The sequence below is a fragment of the Mustela nigripes genome, chromosome 4, assembly GCF_022355385.1.
Source record: "Mustela nigripes isolate SB6536 chromosome 4, MUSNIG.SB6536, whole genome shotgun sequence".
Classification (NCBI taxonomy): Eukaryota; Metazoa; Chordata; class Mammalia; order Carnivora; family Mustelidae; genus Mustela; species Mustela nigripes.
The window spans coordinates 42,150,645-42,170,256 of record NC_081560.1 but is presented as its reverse complement, the minus strand read 5'-3'; the positions used below and the strand labels follow the sequence as shown (position 1 = coordinate 42,170,256).

At 44.1% G+C, this 19,612-nt stretch overlaps 1 protein-coding gene across 3 annotated transcripts in view; it reads right to left on the bottom strand.

Moving 5' to 3' along the window:
* The window catches only part of DPY19L1 (dpy-19 like C-mannosyltransferase 1), a 94,102-nt gene extending 82,442 nt beyond the window's left edge, over window positions 1–11,660 (bottom strand). For all 3 annotated transcript variants that reach the window (XM_059396586.1, XM_059396587.1, XM_059396588.1), the window contains exon 1: window positions 11,290–11,660. In XM_059396586.1, coding sequence (XP_059252569.1) covers window positions 11,290–11,587 — 298 coding nt within the window. In that variant the 5' untranslated portion in view covers window positions 11,588–11,660. The remainder of the gene's footprint in view (window positions 1–11,289) is intronic.
* Window positions 11,661–19,612: the final 7,952 nt, after the last annotated feature.

Below are 19,612 nucleotides of genomic sequence, written 5' to 3'. Positions count from 1 at the left end.
CCATCTAGGTGAGGATTTATGGTGGGTAGCCAGAAAAGAAGACAGCTACAGGAAAGCCACATGGGGCCTGGACTCCAACATGGAAAAAAAACAAAAAACAAAAAACCAAACCAAACCAAACCAAACAAACAAAAAACTCCCATCACTAATACACAGTACAGAATATAAATGATAAATGATAAAGGCAATAACAAGACAACATTTACTGAGGGCCTACTCACTACACATACACACACACACACACACACACACACACACACACACACACACACAAACATATATAGTGTGCCCGGCTCTCAGAGCTCCATGAATACTAGTTTACAAAGCTTCTCAACCAGTGGGGCCTGGAGTGCTAAGGATGAGAGAACTAGAGTCCCTTGGGGGCCAAGAACCTCCAGGCTTTGAAGACACCACTTCCCCACTCCATACCACACAAATATTGTTATTTTCCATGTGTGCCAGGATATGAAAAAGGTTGGGAAGCACTGAGCCACTCAATAAAGAACCAAAGCAAGTTTCAGAGATTACATCACCATGCAGTAACACAGAGTCATAGTGGTCTAAACCCTGAGATTGCATTAGAATCATCAGTGGCACAAAATAAAACTAGAGATACTTGAGAATTAACCCAGAGCCTCTATATCTGAAATTCCAGGGACATTTATTTATTTATTTATTTATCAGGCAGAGGGGCAGAGGGAGAGGGAGAAACAGACTCACAGCTGAGCTGGGTGCCCCATGCAGGGCTCAATCCCAGGACCCTGAGATCATGACCTGAGCGGAAGGCAGAGATTAAACGACTGAGCCACCCAAGGTGCCTCAGGAATTTTTTTTTTTTTTTAAATTCACAAGTGTTTCTGGTATATAGTCAAGGTTCATTATCATTGGTACAAAAATGACTGGAAGAAAATGTAGGTGGTAATTCACAAAATTTAATGTGAAATCGGCTCTGTGTATTCCAAGTGTCCTCCAGCAGTAATTGTATCACTTGAGAGCTTGTTAGAAATGCAGACTCTCGGGTCCCATCCCAGAAGCCTGACTCCAAATGTACATTTTAACAAGGTCCCTTAGATGGATGATACAGAAACTCTTTTAAGGACAATGTGTCAACACTGACAGCACAGTGAAATCACCTGGGAGCTTTGAACATTTGCTAGGTTTGGCACAGGGGGTGATTCTAATGTTCTCAATGAGGGTTGAGAGTGTTTATCTAGGAGAGGCGTATTAAGACTTCATTTGTGGGCCCCCACTCTCAAAGGCCCCGACTCAAAAGCTTTCAATTGGGGCTTGGACATCTACACTTATAGCTATTTTTATTAGGAAAAGGCAAATATTAGTTCAAAAGACACTCCGAAGGAGAAATTATCAAAATCCTAGAGCAGAAAACATGATTAAGAAAGGGAAAAATTTTAAACTAAAAATCAAATCCTTCTTTACTTCCCCTGGCAAGAAAGTCACTCTTAAAAAGAAAATAGGTCCCTGGATTTTTTAAGACTTATAAGTTATTTAGCCTCTCTCAGCCTCATTTTTACCAAATGTGAATAAGCGTTTTTTCCTCAGTTATCTCTTTCCCTTGTACTTAAAAACCTTGTATAGCTACAATTACTACTAATACATCGGACTTCACACTCTCCAAGATGCCTGCCTGGTTATTTTCTGTTTTCATTTTGATCTTCCTGCTCCCTAAACTAAAAGTCTTTGCAGGTTTGGCCCTTTTAATTTGTTTTCTCTTTTGAATGGAGAAAAAAAAGAAATGCACTCAATTTGTTACTAGAGATATTGAGTCCCAAGGACCATGACCGCTTTAAAAATTCAGTCATGTATGAAGACACTACTACCAAGCTCTAGAATTCAGGGGTCTATGTGATTATGGCGGCAAGGCTGACTTTTAGTTCGTTTGAATCTCCTCCATATATTTGGCATTAACCAAAACAGTACCTTATACATGGAAAAAACTAGGAAGCTCTCAATTACAATGACAATGTCTAATATCTGTTTTTCAGTTGCAGTTTACAGAACACTTTCACATATTAAGTAAAATGATCCAGGAGTCCTCATGAGTCTAATATGACTCTTATTTTCCTAGGAGGTACAAGGTCACATGCGTGGGACACACTATTACCTGGAGGAAAGCCTGGATTCTATGACTCTGACCACTGATGTCCTTTGAATTAGAAGCTTGGGCATGAAAATGTTAATAAGCACATTTAACCAAAAGAATGCATTCACATATGGAAGGAAATTCTTTAGAAATAATTTAAAAATCAAGGACAAAGTCTTATTTTAAAATGAATATATGAAAACAGAGCATAGAAAATGTATATCACCACCCTCAAAAAGAATATAATTAGGCTTCTAAACAGAGAAATATACAAAGTAAATTTTCACATTTTTAAACATTTATGCATATACATATATTAAAGTAGGGAATACTTAATAGAACAATTACCCGCATATGGGTTTTTACAGCAATAAATTCTAACTTCCTTTAAAATCTTATCCTCACATAATGTGAACACAAATATTTATAAATCAAACAGTAACCTACATTACTAATCTTCACAAAGTAGCTTTCTCTTTATTGAAAGAAAGGCATTTCAGTGTTTTAAGTACAAGTAGCTAGATAAATACAGACCCAAAATAATATGCTAGGCCATTAAATGCTTCTGAGCAATCACAGCAAAACTGCAAAACTTTAATAAACCTAATGGAAAAAGCGTAGAAGCTGCAGCTCTTCTTTAGAGGGGAAAAAAAGATCCACACATATACAATATAAACCTAGGCCTATCACATTAGGCAAGAGATTTTAACAAGTTCATTAATCAAGAAATCATTCCGGGGTGCCTGGGTTGCTCAGTGGGTTAAGCCTCTGCCTTCGGCTCAGGTCATGATCTCAGGGTCATGGGATCGAACCCCGCATTGGGCTTTCTGCTCCGCAGAAGCCTGCTTCCCCCTCTCTCTCTCTGCCTGCCTCTCTGCCTACTGGTGATCTCTCTCTGTGTTAAATAAATAAATAAAATCTTTAAAAACAAAAAATCAAGAAATCATTCCAATCTTCAGGTTATAGAGTCCCCCACAAATTGCAAACTGCCCTTGGATATCCCAAATACCCTATTCCTTAAAGGTTAAGAAAACCATGATATCACTGATTACTATTTTACTCTGTTTTATACTAATGCCAAACAACCAACCAATCCAAAATAATTCAGAATCTAATCATTTAAAAAAAAATAGTTAGGAAAAACAAAATGGAAACTAACAGGTTGACCATAAGGATATAACAGAGTGATTCCCCCCAAATAAGCAGAAGCCAGAAAAGTAGTGTTCTTGCCAAGAGAGTTATCAGGTCTTAGAATATAGGAGGTCATCTTCCCATTAGTGTGTCTTTAAAAAAAAAAAAAAAAAAAAAATTGAGTATTCATTTGAGAGGAGGGGGTTTGGGGCCACCAGGGCAGAGAAAGTCCTAAGCAGACAAGGCACTGAGGGCGGAGCCAGTCGCAGGGCTTCATCTTGGAACCCTGAGATTTCCAGCTGAAACCTCAGACACTCAAATGCAGCACCCCAGGCACCCTGTATTAATGTTTCTTTGATAGTTTTTTGACAGCTGCCTAAAACTATAGATCTGAAACCTACAATTTGACAGATATGCTCAACAAGCCAAGAGACCTTAACTTCGATCTCAGACTTCCCCCTGCGAACTCACTAATGACGTCAGGCCACTCACCTGACCTACTTTACTTTCTTCACATGTAAAATTCCAGTAACTAACATTTCAGTTCTAGATTTTTTATGATATTTCCATGGAGATCAAAGATGACAAAAGAATGGGAAATAAGGTCTTATTAAAAAAAAACACACTTTTAAATGTAGTAGAAAACAGTGGCACTGTGCTAGTTACATAAGTTCTTTATGATTATTATTAAAATGTGGAGAAAAGATTCTGAGGTTTGACAACTGAAGCACTGAAAAGCTGCATTACAAAAAGCAGTGATTACTGTTAGGAAGTAATAGACAAATCCGGTGCAGAGCAATAGCATTTTAGGCAAATTTGAGTTGAGTTGTATAAAAATATGACTAAAGCCTCACTCTTCTCAATTATAACAAACTTCCCAAGTTAAAAATCTGTCAAGGTGGCAAGTTTTCAAAAGTAATTGGCCAAGTAATTTATAAACTGTGTTTAAAATACAGTTGGTACTACTATAAACTAGAAGAAAAACTACCCCCATCCTTGGTCAGTACAATGAATCACAATAGAACTTCTGTGAGTGATCTTGGTGACGAGGTTATTATGTTAACATTTGCTGCTAAAAGTTAAAATTACAAAATGCTGCCCAAGCATTGATCATGTGCAGTGACAGACTTGAAAAACACACCCAGCAACTGGTTACTTTGAAAAGGAAGTCAAACACGAAGGAATATTCTGGACAAGCGTGAAGATGTGTGAGCTGCTCATTTATGTATTCAGGGGGAATGTATTCAGGGGTAAATGTATTCGGGAAAGAATAACAATGCTGAAAAAAATTTTTAAAAAATAGTATTGAAGCGGAAAAAAGTTAACAATAGTTGTAGATTTATGTACTCTAAAAATCAATTCTTCCACTTTTAAATTTATTCCTATTCAATGATTCTTGAATTATGAAAGATCATTCATGGAGAACTGATCTTTCCTATGAAATGATACTGCCTTTTATGGAATTAAACAGCAGCATAAAGGTCTTGACCTAGAAATAGATGTAATTTTTACTAACTTTGATGATTAATCCTCTTTAGAATGGTAACCAAAGAAAACTAGCAAACTCATCCCTGGAAGAGTAATGTTCCAATGGTTTGAGCAAAGTATAATCTGATGGCAAAAGATAAACTAGCAAAGCAGGAATTTAGCACTAAAGATGTAAATTATAAAGCCTAAAGCTACCCCGCTTAGAAATGGGCACACAGACATACAGTCTCTGCGATAATGTAAATCTCATTAAGATAAACTTTAAGAAACATTAATACAGTCTAACAGGCTAAGTGTATAGAACTTATAAAAACAGCTATAGTTCAAATTTTAGCAACATCTAAATATGCAAAAATTCCCATTTCATTCACTGGCTTTCCAAGGAAATGTACTGGCCCAACATCTATGTATTCCTACACCCTTAGAGCTGATGCTCAGTTGTATCTAAGTGTTTCTTTGAAAGCCATCCCACTAAGATGGCCAGTGGTCCCTGTGTCTTCATAGTTCCTCAGTTGTTTTTTTTTTTTTTGTCCCTTATGCCACCCCAATATGCCCACTTCTTATTCCCATATCTCTATGCATGATCCCTCTTTTATTTATTTCCCCTAGGAAGGAACAAGAAAGCTAACATTTATTGAATACTAAAGTTGGCGGTTTCTCTGAACTGAGTCCTGGGGCTTCATTTCTTCTTTTGCTATACCCGCCCTAAAAGAAGATGAAATACAGCATAGCAGTTAAGAGCATGAACTCTGAAGCCACATTGCCTGGGTTCAAATCCTGACCCTTCCACATTCTAGGGATGATCTTGGCCAAGTTATTTAACATCTGTGTGCCCCAAATCTCCTATCTGATAAAACGGGTATGACGATCACAAAGTCATTGTCAGGACTGAGTTAGCAGTGAAATAAATGAGTTTAAGATAAATGAATTAACCTAAAGCACTTAGAGCTATGCCTGGCACAGAGTAAACCCGGAATCAGTAAAAGATGCTATTATCAATTCCCATTAATTTAATACCACCCAGTTGCTGGTGATGCCCTATTGTGTTTCCATTCTGACATCTCTTATGCCCCACGGCCCACTTGGCAGTTTTACTTGGACACATCACAAAATGTCTCAAAGGTACCATAACCAGGATAGAATTCTCAATCTTTTCTCTCAAACCTATGCCCTCACCCATGCCCCTCGTCTTCAAGATCTCGATTAATGCCACCTTGTTTTCCTGCTTACAGCAACCAAAACCTAGAAATGATTCATAACTCTTCCCTTTCCTTCAATACAAGTCCAATTCATCAGCAATTCCTACCATTTTACTCTCCAAAACAGATCTCAAATCTCCTCCCCTTCATCATAGCCAACCATTCTCTTACAGATCCCCGCCAGAGCCTCCCCTGCATGGTTTCTCTCTGCTCTGCCCTTGTACTCCACAAGCCATTTTCCCAAGAGTAGATTTCTCAAAATAAAAATTAAATCATGCTACTCTCCTATTCAACACTCCTCAGTGGCTTCCCATAATACAAGGAATAAAACCCAAGCTCCTTAAGGAGACCCGGTCCGTGCCCCTGTCGTGTAGGACAGGCTAAGCTGTGGCCTACCACAGCAAATGCTGTGTGCCACATCCACATTGCCCTTTCTCTTCCTCTGGACAGTGCACTTCTTCTCTGCTTATAGGGCTCACTTTGAAGGCTACCTCCCCAAAGACTTTTCTGATTCTTAAGCAGGTATCTCCTATTTTTTTTCTATCTCAGCTACTTTTTCTTTCCTCCACTGGACTTACTGCAAGGTAGTATTACTTTTATTTGTCCCTGACCCTTTTAGAATGGAGTTCCATGGAGACAGAGGCTACAGCTGTCTTCTCTTCCATCTTATCCCCCTAAACTAGCATCAGACGTAGTAGGCATTCAGTAATTGGTAAACACGAGTAAAGCTGCAGTTTACATATATTATTTATTCTTTACCATAACCATGTGGGACATTTATCATCCCCATTTTAAAGATGAGGCAACCAAGAGTCAGAAATATTAAAGGACCTATAGCTTTTAAGTGGAGAAACAAGATTCAGATTCAGGTCAGTACAGAGATGTCTATGCTACTTCAAAGCCAGTGAGGCCACTAACCATCCCACAATGCAATGCACAGGAAAGCTTCCCCCGCCTCCATCCAAACAAAGAATTATTCAATCCAAAATGTCCTCACGGTGCCTATGAGAAGCCTTGCCAATAAAGGACCCACTTACAGTAGGGTGAAGTTGCCGTTGACAAACGAGTAAGTAACAAACGAGTCAAGTAGGACAGAAGTAAGGGGAAAAACAATAGTTTTCATTACCCGTCTCTTCCGTATTCAGGTTACAATTTTATTATGTTTTGTAGATGACATCTTACCTTGTAGCCTTTTGCCACAGGCATGCTTTATTTGCATGCTTAACATGCATATTCTTCACTTCCGCCAAAGAAAGGACTCCTTCCATTTCTCTTTGAAACACAGACCCCTCTCCAGTTATCCTTTTCACTACCCTCTTTTGATAACAGACATGGGTACAAAGAACTCTAAACTAACAGCCATATCAGACAAAGAATGGCAACTTACAACCCCAGGTTTGGGAAAACAACAGAGACTAGGAGAAATGGGCAAACTGGACTGTCTGTGCCCCTGCCTTAAAAGAGGGGAGGGGTACCTGGGTGGCTCCCTCGGTTAAGCATCTGTCTTTAGCTCAGGTCATGATCCCAGGGTTCTGGAATTGAGCCCTGCATTGGATTCCCTGCTCAGAGGGAGCCTGCTTCTCCCTCTCCCTCTGCCTACCACTCTCCCTGCTTGTGCTCTCTCTCTGTGTCAAATGAATAAATAAAATCTTTTTTTTAATTTTTAAAAAATAAGATAAAATAAAATAATAAATAAAAGAGGGGGGCGCCTGGGTGGCTCTGTTAGTTAAGCATCTGCCTTTGACTCAGGTCATGATCCCAGAGTCCTGAGATCAAGCCCCATATCGGAGCAGGGAGCCTGCTTCTTCCTCTCCATCTCCCCGCTTGCTTGTGTTTCCTCTCTCAATATCTCTGTCATAAATAAATTAAATCTTAAAAATAAATAAATTTAAAATATAAATAAAAGACGGGAAGCAAGAAGCACTTAGTACTAGGGGATCGCTGATATGTAGGAATGTCAGCCCCGTGATGCTGGACAGTTTGCTTCTAAGTAGTGGCAGGACATAGGGCTTTAAAATTACTGACACTTCCCTCCACCTAACCCTACCCCAGATTCTGACTTAACTGGTCTGACGCGTGGCTTGGCTATCAGGATTTTTTTAAAGCTTCCAGGTGACTCTAGTCCAGTTTTGCTAAGATTGAGAGCCACCAGTCTAACCCAGGCCTCCCATTTTTACTTATACACAAACTGAGGCTCAGGGAAGCTAAATGCCTTCCTCAGGACCTGTTTTCTATACCTGTTTTTAACTAGGTATAGTTAAAAACAGGTATAGAATCAAAAAAGTTATTCTAAGGCAGTGTTTTCAAACCATAAGTTTTAATACGATGTCATAAAACTCGAGAGTTAGTAAATGGCATTTATTTTTTAAAAACAACAGAACAGGAAATCAGAGTATACCGCACATTATAGGAGTAAATATTGTTACACGACACTTGTTTCAAGTATACGCACATTTCTGCATCTCTAAACCCACTCTCTTCCCTTCTCTGCCTTATTCCAGGGCCTACAGAATGCTTCAGCTGGGTCTGTTGCCAGAGGGGTTCCAGTTGGTCAGCCAGTGAGGGGCATGAGCGGGAGAGCAGAGGGTGGGAGGAGAGGATCTGGGGTCCCCCTTCCTGGGAGATACTGCTCCCAGAGCACAGCCTTCCCCGGGGTCAGCTCCTGATGAAGCACCCCTTCCCCTGGAGGCCCAGAGGTGGCAGCACCTTCTGACTGCTGATAGGCAGGGATGTTTCAGTGTCTTTTATGGGTTCCTTAAAACTGTTCACTTCTGAAAACAGTCCATTTATTAAATCTGTTTCCTACCAGGACACCGACATACCTAAATGGAATAACAGAAACATGCGTATATGTACTGGGTTGTACTTCTAGAAATGTGAGCAGATTTAATGTACATTGTATTTCTTACTGTGAGTTATGGTCAATAACGTTGGAGAAACAGCATCATGGTTTTTCTTTACTATATTGCTGCTCCCCTTGACTGATGTAGGGAGCTATTAGAGTGAAACTGCAAAAAACAAACATTTGAAAAACAATTCATAATCACTGTTACCACTAAATAACACTGGTCGCTGGATGGATAAATAAGGTCTAAAAATAAGAAAAACATATGTGTTTGTTAAGTAGATTTTTTAAACAGTGCTTAACACTGCCCAACAGCAGAAAGGGTCATCGTGGTAGGTAGTGAGTTTATCAGTGCTTAGTACATACGGAGGAGATGAAAGAAACCGAATCGAGAACCTCTAGTCAGTTTCTAACACTTAAGTATGTGTGCTATCAGGGAGCTTCAAGTTGTAAAATTTCTTCCCAAACAGAAATAAAGCCATTTTTGTGATAGCAAAATCCTTCACTAAAGACTTGCATGGTGTCAACTCAATTCACACTCATTCTGCAAAGGGCAAAAAGAGGGAATGAGAAAGCTTTCAAAAATGTCTAAACTCTGCTCCTTCCTGCAGGACCCAAGGGTACAAGGCCAGAGGAAGAACCAAACATCCTATGTCCGTTCATTCTCCAGAATCTGGTAGATGGCCTTTTGTAAATGTATAGAAAATCATCCAACCTCCATCCAACGACCAGTGTCCAGAGTACACCCACAGATGTGAGACAGCTCCTTCCCTGTACCTCTTACCAATACCCAAAGGGGAAGTCAAGTAAAGTGCCACAGTGTTCTATTAATACAAAACTGCATTTAGGTATAAGCATTAAATATAATGCTTACTAAATCCAAAGCTAAGCCATCCAATAAAAGATTCAAAGTAAATGCAATTACAAGAAAACTGCAAGATGGTTATCCTATGGGTGTTACTGTAACCTCCCTGAAAAAGAAGTGGTGCCCTTCCATATTTCACTATGAAGTGGTTAATGTTTACACTAGCCACTCAATAAAAATGCAGCTTCATTCTGTCACAAATCAGTATTATGCATGTGCTTTTATAACAGCAATTAAAACTCATTAAAGGCTTTAGACACAGAATGCCTTCCCATATATTAGCCACCCCCTTTTAGTTCTACTCAGTAAGTAGGGGAGGTGATACTCTCAGGTCACAGAGAAGGAAGGGCTCACAGAGGAAATAATTTGAAACTTAAACCGAACCACCACTCTGCACAGGATTTTGAGCTTGTCTCATCCATTGTACCATGCTGCCTCCCCAAGGTGAACTTATCTAACCTGCACATTGGTAAGGTTTTTCAGGCTCGCTACTGAAAAGAGGATGAATATACAGAAAATACTGAATTTTCTTGGCTTGAATCTACAATACATAAAAGTATCCAAATAACAGTATCAACCTTTCTGAGCCCATTAAACACACACACACACACACACACACACGGAGATGACTCTGGCCTTTTATAACTGAGCGGCTTCTAGTGGTGGATGTTATGTCAGGGGAAGCCGAATTGCTGAGTCCTAATCCTTCGCCTATATTGAAATCCAAATTGTTTTGGGCCACTGAGGGAATTTGAAAGGATAATTAGGCATAAATCACCAATAGTTAAATAATGCAGTAGCCAAAGCCCATTAACGGTATTATATACTAAAGGCAGTATTACATTTTACTGGCTTAGAAAAATTAGGCCCATTACCTAAACTGCTACAACTCGCCTTATCGGAATGTCAGTCAGGAAACAAAGGATACCTAAAGTCGGTCCACAACCTGTGACTCTTTCAACTTTTTTTTTTTTTTTTTTTTCCAGCACATCGCTGCACATCATCCATTTGGTGCATGGAAGCGAAAAAGGAGGGAAGCCCTCCACACCAAATGTTCCCAGGTCAGCAGAGAGGATTAGAGCTCCAGTGCCCCAAGCACAACACAACCTGGAAAGTGACGTGCCGAGAGGAATCACTAAGTACCACCGGCAGTGTTTGCGGCCAAGAAGAAAAAAAGCACGCTAAAATTTAATTATAAGTTTAGCAACTTTCTAGGACAGGGAACGTGCTTCTGCTTTTGAGCTCCACAGCATCGCTTCCAACCAAAAGCAAACCATTCTCCGGCCAGGGGCCGAGATAACGGGAAAGCGGCCGGTCCGCGCCAATCAGCGGCGCCCAAGTCTCGTTAGCGCAGACCTGTCAGTTCGCCGCCAGGCCGGGCAGCTGTTGATCTCGGGGCCATTTTTTTTTTTTTTTTCTTTTTTTCAACGGGGACGGAGAGCGGACGGGAAGGGAGCGAGGAAGGCTGAGCCAGGCGGAGGGGGAGGGGAAGAGGAGGTGAGGACGTCCCAGGAAAAGTCGGAGAGGGCTGCAAACTGGCGGGGACCGGGCGGCGGGGCTCGGCGGCGCGGAAGTGGGAGGAGAGTCTAGGGGAGGGGGAAAGGGGCCCGCGCCTCAAAGTTCCGCGTCCCGGCGGCGCCCGAGCTCTGGGGCTGCTCACCTAGCAGGAGCGTGGTCCAGGTCCGGCCGCGCCCCGCGCGCCGCAGGCCCAGCGCCCCGCGCAGCCCGGCCACCAGGCGCCCCCCGAGCCCGCCCCCGGCGGACGGCGCGGCGGGCTCGGCGCGGGGCCCCTTCCTGCCCGCGGCGCCCTTGCGCCCGGGGGACCGGGGCGCGCGCTCGGGCCCGGGCTCCCCGGCGCCGGCGTCCGGCACCCCCCTCAGCGGCGACTGAGAGGCGCGGGGCGGCTGGGGCGGCTTGGGGGCCGCCTCTCGGTGCTTGTTCCGCGCCTGCAGGACCATCTTGGCATAGTCGCGCCCGCTCGCTGCGCGCGCCCGGACGGCGGCCGGGGAACGGCGGGCTGGCGGGGCGGCCCGGGCGCCGCTCACTCTCCGGCGGGCGGGCGGGCGGGCGGGCGGAGGGCGGGCCGTTCCCTCCCCGCGGGCCGGGAGGCGGGGAGAGCAGCAAGGCCGGGCGGCGGCTGCTTGCTTTGGCGGTACGGCCGGGAGGCGGCGCCGGACTCGCGCGCCCGCCGCCGTTGCCGCCGCTCCGGTTGTCACGGCGACCGCGGAACGCCGGGGGGCGGGGGCGGGGACACCCTGTGAGCAGCCACGGCCCCGCCCCCGCCGCCCCTCCGCGCCGGACGCGCGCTCCCGGCTGGCTAGCGCGCACGCGCGGACTTCCGGCGCGGGAAGGCTAAGACCTGGCGGCGGCCCCGGGACCCCCGCCCTGCTCCGGGCCCGAGTGGGGTTCTGTCGGGGCTCGGGCGCTGAACGCCTTCCGGGAGCGGCCGCCCCTTCCCCTGGGAGTGGTTGGAGAAAGCAAGGGCCGTCTCGGGGCGGGGGCTGTCGGCGAAGTTTCGGACCCCATTCAGGGTGCGCGTGAAGCCCCGCGAAGCCCGCGTGGCCCTGGCGGCTCGTGTCGGGAGTGGACCGGGCGGGGGAGGAGGCGCTCGGGAACGACCACGAGGGGCGCTGTGCCGGCCCTCTGCAGCCTCCGGGGCCCCTTCGCTGGGAGGCGAACGGAGGAAAGTCAGTGGTCTCACGGACTCCACAGTGTGTGGTCCCCCTGCTAGGGGAGGCTGCCCAGGGCAGTTCCCTCCAGGGACTGGACCGACCGTGCAGCCCGATTTAAAATGGCAGCAGAGTATCTCCGGGAAAGTGATAAGCGTGGAGGCACAAGTAAGTGTGTGCCTGACGTTGCAATCCTAAAGTGAAAACCATGGTGGGAACCCAGGTTGAAGGTGATCAAACTGAACGGCCCGAGAAAGAAAGATTATCAAGTATGTTCTGTAAGTTTCGCGTGCTGTGATCTCGTGACTTAAAACAGAGAAACTTTATTTGCTGATAAAATACAAAACTGTAGTGAGGACGTATTTTCTCTAACAGAGCACGGAATGCGTGAGTAAAGGAAGCCCAGCAAGGTTAAGAAAACCAGGCAAACCCCAGTTTCCCTCGTCCCTCTATTCCACCGAACTCCCAAATTCTTTGCACAAAGCCCTACAGCTTTATGGGTTAACTAAAAGATTTCCTACCTTGCAGTGTCCGGTGGGCTTGTTCCAGAAAGTTGTCCTTAAATCCCAATTTTGTAAATCAAGTCACTTTTGATTATTTCCATTATAATTCCAGAGGCTTCACGTGGCTTTGGATCCTACCCTTAAGTTGTTCCACTGAGCGACGTCTTTATTAGGGAAGTTAATACAGGCATCCATTCACTGTTACGCCTTTTTAAGAGAGAATTCTTTTTGTAAAGGGAAAAAAAAAAAAAAACGTTGCCATGCTAATTGGTAATCCCTCATACTCTGTATTTTGTGAATTAGGATTTACAGCTGTTGTTTTTATTGGAACAGGGAACAACTATTTTTAGACACTTTTTCAAAAAAGTGATTGCAGGTGAAATCAGGGAATACTTGAATTCTTTTTTTTTTTAAATACTTGAATTCTGAAACAATGGTTCAGATGGATCCATTGTTGTCCTCTTGGATTAATTTTGAATTGATGATCGATTAGATTAAAAGTACCCTACTTTAGTGTCTGTTAAAGGTAATCTAAATAATTCTTGACTGTTTTTAATGATTGGAAAAACACCTGAAAAAGGAAGTTTAGTATTTGAACAACGGGATTGCTTGGCTGTCTCCTATACATGGTAGGCTGGATTCAGGAACTGCCTCCCTTCAACTGGTACCATTTCACCCAAGAAAATACATGTTGAATGAATGAATGAATGAGTAAATGAATGCAGGAAATTATATAATCAAATGATTCAAAACCCTGTGTTCTGTAGTGCAGTTGAAATCACCTTGTTCTTGCTCTCTCCTACAGTCTCAGATTTCTAGAGGACAGTCTTTACTATTCAGTTTCATCTTGAATAGAACCTAACCTGCAGAACCTAACCCAGAGCCTGACTATGGAAGTTTGTTGAATTGAATTAACAGAGGACATATATTTAAGACCCAGCCAGTGGATTTTGATTAAGTCCACAATGGCTGATGAGACCTCTTCTTTGCTTAGAGACCATGTAGAGAATCCCAGAGAGGAGCAGTGTGGTATATTGGTCGAAAACCTGGTGATTTTAGGCCAGAGTTCCAGCCTTTGGTCTGAAATGTGCCAGCCCTATGACATTGGCCAATTTCCTCATCCCTAAAATGGGGGTAATGAAAACATCTATCCTACAGGTTTGTAAAAATTAAATTAGACAATGTATGTAAAGTATCTGATAATTACTTCCATCAGAGTAATTGGTCAGTAAGTGTTCAAAGCAGTGGATGGTGAGTAAGGAAGTACTCTGCCCTGCCAGAGGCTGACAGTCTCCAATGGATGTGAGGAGGTAGGGGAGTAGATCACAGAAGAGCAAGGGCAGCTGTGTGCTCTTTGGACCAGTCATAGACTGGATGTGATTCCAGCTTCTAAGCTACCTGAGGAGTTGACCTTCCCTGAGGATCCTGCTTCCACACATGCTCTACAAATAATGCCCATTGGTGGGGCATTAAACCTGGATAAAACAGTAGGCATATCCTCTTGCTCTTCCTCCCTCCATCCCAACCCCCAAAAAAGTATATTTCACACAGGGTGGGTGGTAGAGCAGAAACCAGAACAGTCATGGAAGGTTACATGCCAGATTTCATTTTGCATTTATCACAAGAGCCCGGGATGCACTGTATTCATATTTGTATCTTTAGGCCAGTGCCTGCCACATAATGGTGGATGCTTTAAAAAAAAAAAAAAAAAAAAAAGACAAACTGAAAGTTGCATTTTAAAAATTGTTGTGCACAGATGATCCCGTGAATCAATGATTGTAATGAATATGGATTAAGCATTATAGTCAGTGGCCACCTTTAATGTGCTTTTCTTTTTAAGAGTTACAGATGCAGCAGGAAGGAACTTCCTTATGGGACATTATAGAAATACTGAGCCAAGGCAGACAGATTCCAACAGCGCAACCACTCATGAAGAATCCCTAGTCTGGTGCCCAGGATGCAAACCCAGTCCCTTTCTCACTAGAAGCTACACTTCGGGCATTTGAAATAAAAACTTCTACTTAAAAAAAATAATTTATAAAGACTTTGGGGGTGGAGAGAGAGGGAATTAAAAAGGGGAAATGAGCATAAAAGAGATAACAAGTAAATGCCCCAAAATAAAGCTTAACAATATTAAAATAAGCAACCAGGGAATCACGTTAAATAAGCAATGAAAAGAAAAATTTGGTCAAGGGAAGACTATGCTGAGAACCAGTTTCATTATTTCTCTGCATTGGCATTTTAAAGGCCCTTTAAAACTTTCCGATTTCCCCCATTTCCTCCCACTTGCTCTCTTGCCCACAGAGTGAAGCAAAAGGAGAATCTTGACTCTGGCCTCTATTTCTCATTTTCTTGGACTAGGTCACTTATCTCTTTACTGGAGAAGTGTCTTGGGGGTAAGTTCTAGATTTCTCAGCAGTAGCTCCTAACAGGAAGAACCTGCAAAATCCCAGCCCACTTTCCCAGAAGCCTAAAATGGGTGGGTGCAACAAAGTCTGTGTAACAGTCAACTTTCAGCAAAGCTCCAACATTAATTTGTCAGTGTGTTACAATGTATGTCTTTAGTCTCTGGGAAGAACAAATGGAAATTGCTACTTTATTGTTTTTCAGATTTTATCTTGCCTCTTTCTAGTAGCTGACCTTGTAATTTAAACTGTTTTTGCTCAAATGGAGTGTTCCATGGAAACTCAGGGTGCACATCATTAGTTCTACTTAACAGGGCATGGTGGAAAACCACTCAGGCTCAGAGGTGCATGTTTCCCTAAATTGCAGGTCCTGTTGGCTAAGGGCTTGCTGTGTCCTTGGTGCCTTAGTAGACATTACAGACATTAAAAATTCATATACTAAGTCTCCAACCCCAAAGGGTTTACAGCTTAGTTAGAGACACAGGGTAAGCTAGAATGAAATGTAGTTCTGTAGGAAAATATGTGATCCAGAGTGTAAGTACTGAAAGAGCTCCAAAGAGAAGGGCCCATGGCTGACATGACTGGGGAGTTCGCAGGGAGGAGGAGAAACTGGGTCTAGGCCTTGTGGGAATAATAGATTTTGTTTGAACAGAAGGAAACACAGAGAAGGCATTACAGGTGGGGAACAGCATGTTTTGAAACCCTATGTGGCTGATACGCTGTATAGTAGGTGCTAATAGTAACATCTTAAGACCTTTCAGAGTGAGGAAGGGAAGAAACAGCTAATGTAAGTATCAGGAATAAATAGACGGATTAATGAGTGAGTAAATGAAGTAATGATTGTAATATGACATGCCCAGAGCACCTCAACATGGCTCCTGGCTCTCAAAGCCCCATAGATCTATCTAGACCCGACCAGGCTCCTCTCTGAAGGATGCTAAGCAACCCTCACACCCAGGGGCCTTAGGAATACTGAGAGCCAATGGATTCCACCCCCAGGCTCTGATTTGGGCCAGGAGTTACTCTCATCTGGCAGGCCTCTGGTGACCCTTAGCCAGAACACTGAGTCTCTCACCTGCCTGCAGCCACGGATCAGGTAGGGGACTGACCTAGACTCCTGTCTCAAGGCTTCAGGGGAAGCACCTGGATGCATTGCACAGTTTTGCCTTTCACCCCTAAACTGTTGCCTCCACTCAACCTTACCTTGTGCTCCCTGAGGCCATCAGTCCATTCCTGATACACTCCGTTCTTCTCAGTAGTCTCCACCTCCCGCTGTTTCCAGAGGCCCCTTCTGCAACAGGTTCATTCCTGACAAGGCCACCGCTTCTCTCCCCAGAGCTCCTTTCTGCCTCCTGGAGAGCTTCTCCAAACTCCAAGGCAGCTCTACCCTTTGTCATAGCTGTCCTCCATGGGCATTACTCTAGCCCTGGCTCCAATCTGCTCAGTTCCTTCCAGTGCTCTGAGGGACTACACCACCTGTCTAACAACACCCAGCCCCACAGTTCCCCCAAGATCCTCTCTGGTGAGCTGCACTCCTACTCCGTGTCATCCATCCATCCGGCTCTTCCGGATCCTTGTCATCACCCTGACTGGCTTTGCTCTACGTTTAAAATTCAAACCACCCAACCTCCAAGGCCTCTAAGTCTCTTGGTTATTCCATTTCGAGTGCCAACGCCTATCCCTGCAGCTCTGTCTGCCAAGATCTCCACCTCCCCTACTGCATGTCCTCCTCTCCCACCAACCTGGCCAAATGGTACTGTCCCAACTTCAGATCTGCACCCAGTACTGCTGAGGAACACTGGAGAAATCCCACTATGTGGAAGGCAGTAATCCCTAGGAATTCATAGTTTCCTTCAGCAGCTGGACCCTAAGTTCTTCCTGAAATCCTTCCATATTCTCCTGGTCCCATTCTCCAGAGGAGGTGCAGCAAAAGTTCACTAATGCAAAGGAGTGTCCCTAGAACAGAATTCACATGTTGAAACCTAGTCCCCAGTGTGGCGGGTGTTTGGAGGTGGGACCTTTGGGAGGTGATTAGATCATGAGGGCAGAGACCTTGGGGATGGGATTAGTGTCCTTATTAAAGAGTCTTAGCATGCTCCTTTGCCATCTTCCTCCATGTAAGGACATGCTATAAAGAAGGGTGTCTGTTAAACCAGGAAAGAGACTCTCACCAGACACCAAACCTATCAGTGCCTTGATCTTGGACATCCCAGCTTCCAACTGTGAGAAATGAATTTCTGTTGTTTATAGGCCACCCAGTCTCCATCTTGTCATCTGACCACACCCTTCCTTTGGTTTTTCTGACCCACACACTTGGTTTTTGTGTCTCTTTGGCTGTTCTTTTCCAATCTCCCTTAAAATTCCCTCTTGTTCACTAAATGTTGATCTCCCCCAGGTTCAAAAATCAGCTTCTCCCCCTTTTTACTCTACATATGTTCCCTGACCATTTTCACTGTTCTCTGATGAATATTTCCATCTCCAGCCCAAATCTCCTTCCCTAAACACAACTGCACATTCGATATCACTCTGGCATGTATTTTTGGCACCTTAAAATCCCAAATCCCGGGGCGCCTGGTTGGTTCAGTGGGTTAAAGCCTCTGCCTTCAGCTCAGGTCATGATCCCAGGGTCCTGAGATCAAGCCCCGCATCAGGTTCTCTGCTCAGCAGGGAGCCTGCTTCCCCCTATCTCTCTGCCAACTTGTGATCTCTGTCTGCCAAATAAATAAATAAATAAATAATCTTTAAAAAAAAAATCCAAACCTGTTTCATTTCTAGTGTCCTAATCTCAGTAAATGGCACTACAATTCCTTCTATCCTCCTGTTGAGGAAGTCACTCTTATTTCTTCTCTCTCACTTCCATCATCCCATCAATCACAGAATCCCACTGATTTGTCTCATGAATGGCTCCCAAATAAATTCCTTTCTTTCCATCCTTATGGCCATGATCCACCACTCTTTTTCACATGGCCTTCAGCACTTCCTAAATTAATGATTTTGCATCTTCTCTTGCTGCCCATCACTCGTCCGGAGAATGCAGTATGCAAATTTGACAATGTTACTCCTTAAAAACAAAACAAAAAAGGCAAAAAACTCAGCCTTCCCCAACTCCTCAGTATGAGGTACCAGGCCATCATGATCTGTGCCTTACTGTGCTCTCCCACTTCTGTTTCTTCTCCAGCCCCATCCCCGCCTTGTCCCAACACTCTGTGCCCTCAATCCTCCTGGACCTATGCACGCGCTCTTCTCTTGAACTGTCCCACTCCTGCCTATCCAGCCCCTAGCAGTTCTCCAGAACAACTGACTCATCCTTCACACCTCACTTAGAAACCAGTTCCTGCAGCAACTTTCCTCCCCCTCCCTCCCCGCCTCCTGGGCTATACATCCAGTAACCTAGACTCCCTTCTTTCCTATGACTTACCACACAGTCTCTGCCTGTTTATTGCTCTACCTTCTCTGTTAGACCATACATTTCTTGAAGGAAAGCTCTGTAGTAGGTGCCGTTGCCCAGGAAGCAGACTCGGAGGTGAGAGAGCACATGAAGGTGGTTTGTTGGGCGGCGTTCTCAAGAACAGAACCTATAAGGGAGCAGGGAGGGAGGAAAGCTCGACTGGGCAGAAGAGGAACTGAGCCGCAGCGCAGGTGCAGTGAAGGCCTCAGCGAGCCCAACAGGGAGCTCTGGAGCTGGGATGGCCCTTCCAGATCATCCCAGATTGCGGCAAGAGACACCAGCCTTTGATCACACATCGACAACCATGGATGCTAGCTGCCTACAGGGGGGAGGGGATAGGGAAAACTGAGCCAGGCAGCTCCATGGAGGGTGCACACCCAAGGGCAATCCCCCAATTCCTGAAAAGGGGCTCAGCAATAAACCCTCAGCAGCCTCCACCCCAACCTCTCCGCCCGCCCCCCACCCCCCACTGCACACAGCACCCATGTCCACACCAGGTGGTGGTGTCTCAGGGCCTGACGCACCACAGGAACCTATTCTAGCTTTTGCTTCCATTTTCATTTTTTGAAGACAAACATTTTTCTCAAATTCCTCTTTTATTATTAATAACCTGTGCATTTGTGAAGGAGATATTCAGGAGAAGCATACAGAGTTTGCCAGTAGGAAAAAAAAAATGGGAAAAGCAATATAGATACATTTTCACAAAGTTTACCCTTCATTCTTTATTTTGGAGTCATATTTTGAGTAATAGCTCTTGAATGTCCCTAATAATTCTTCTTTAGTAGTTTAAGATGGATCTTGGAAACAGGTCTTGAAAATATTGCCCAAAAAAAAAAAAAATATTGAGGTAGAAAACAATAGACCACGTACTATTTATAAAACTTTGTTAAAAGGTTACACAATATATGATTTTGAGTTCTGTGGGAGGGATCTTTGGTGTCACCTGACCCTGAAGGGT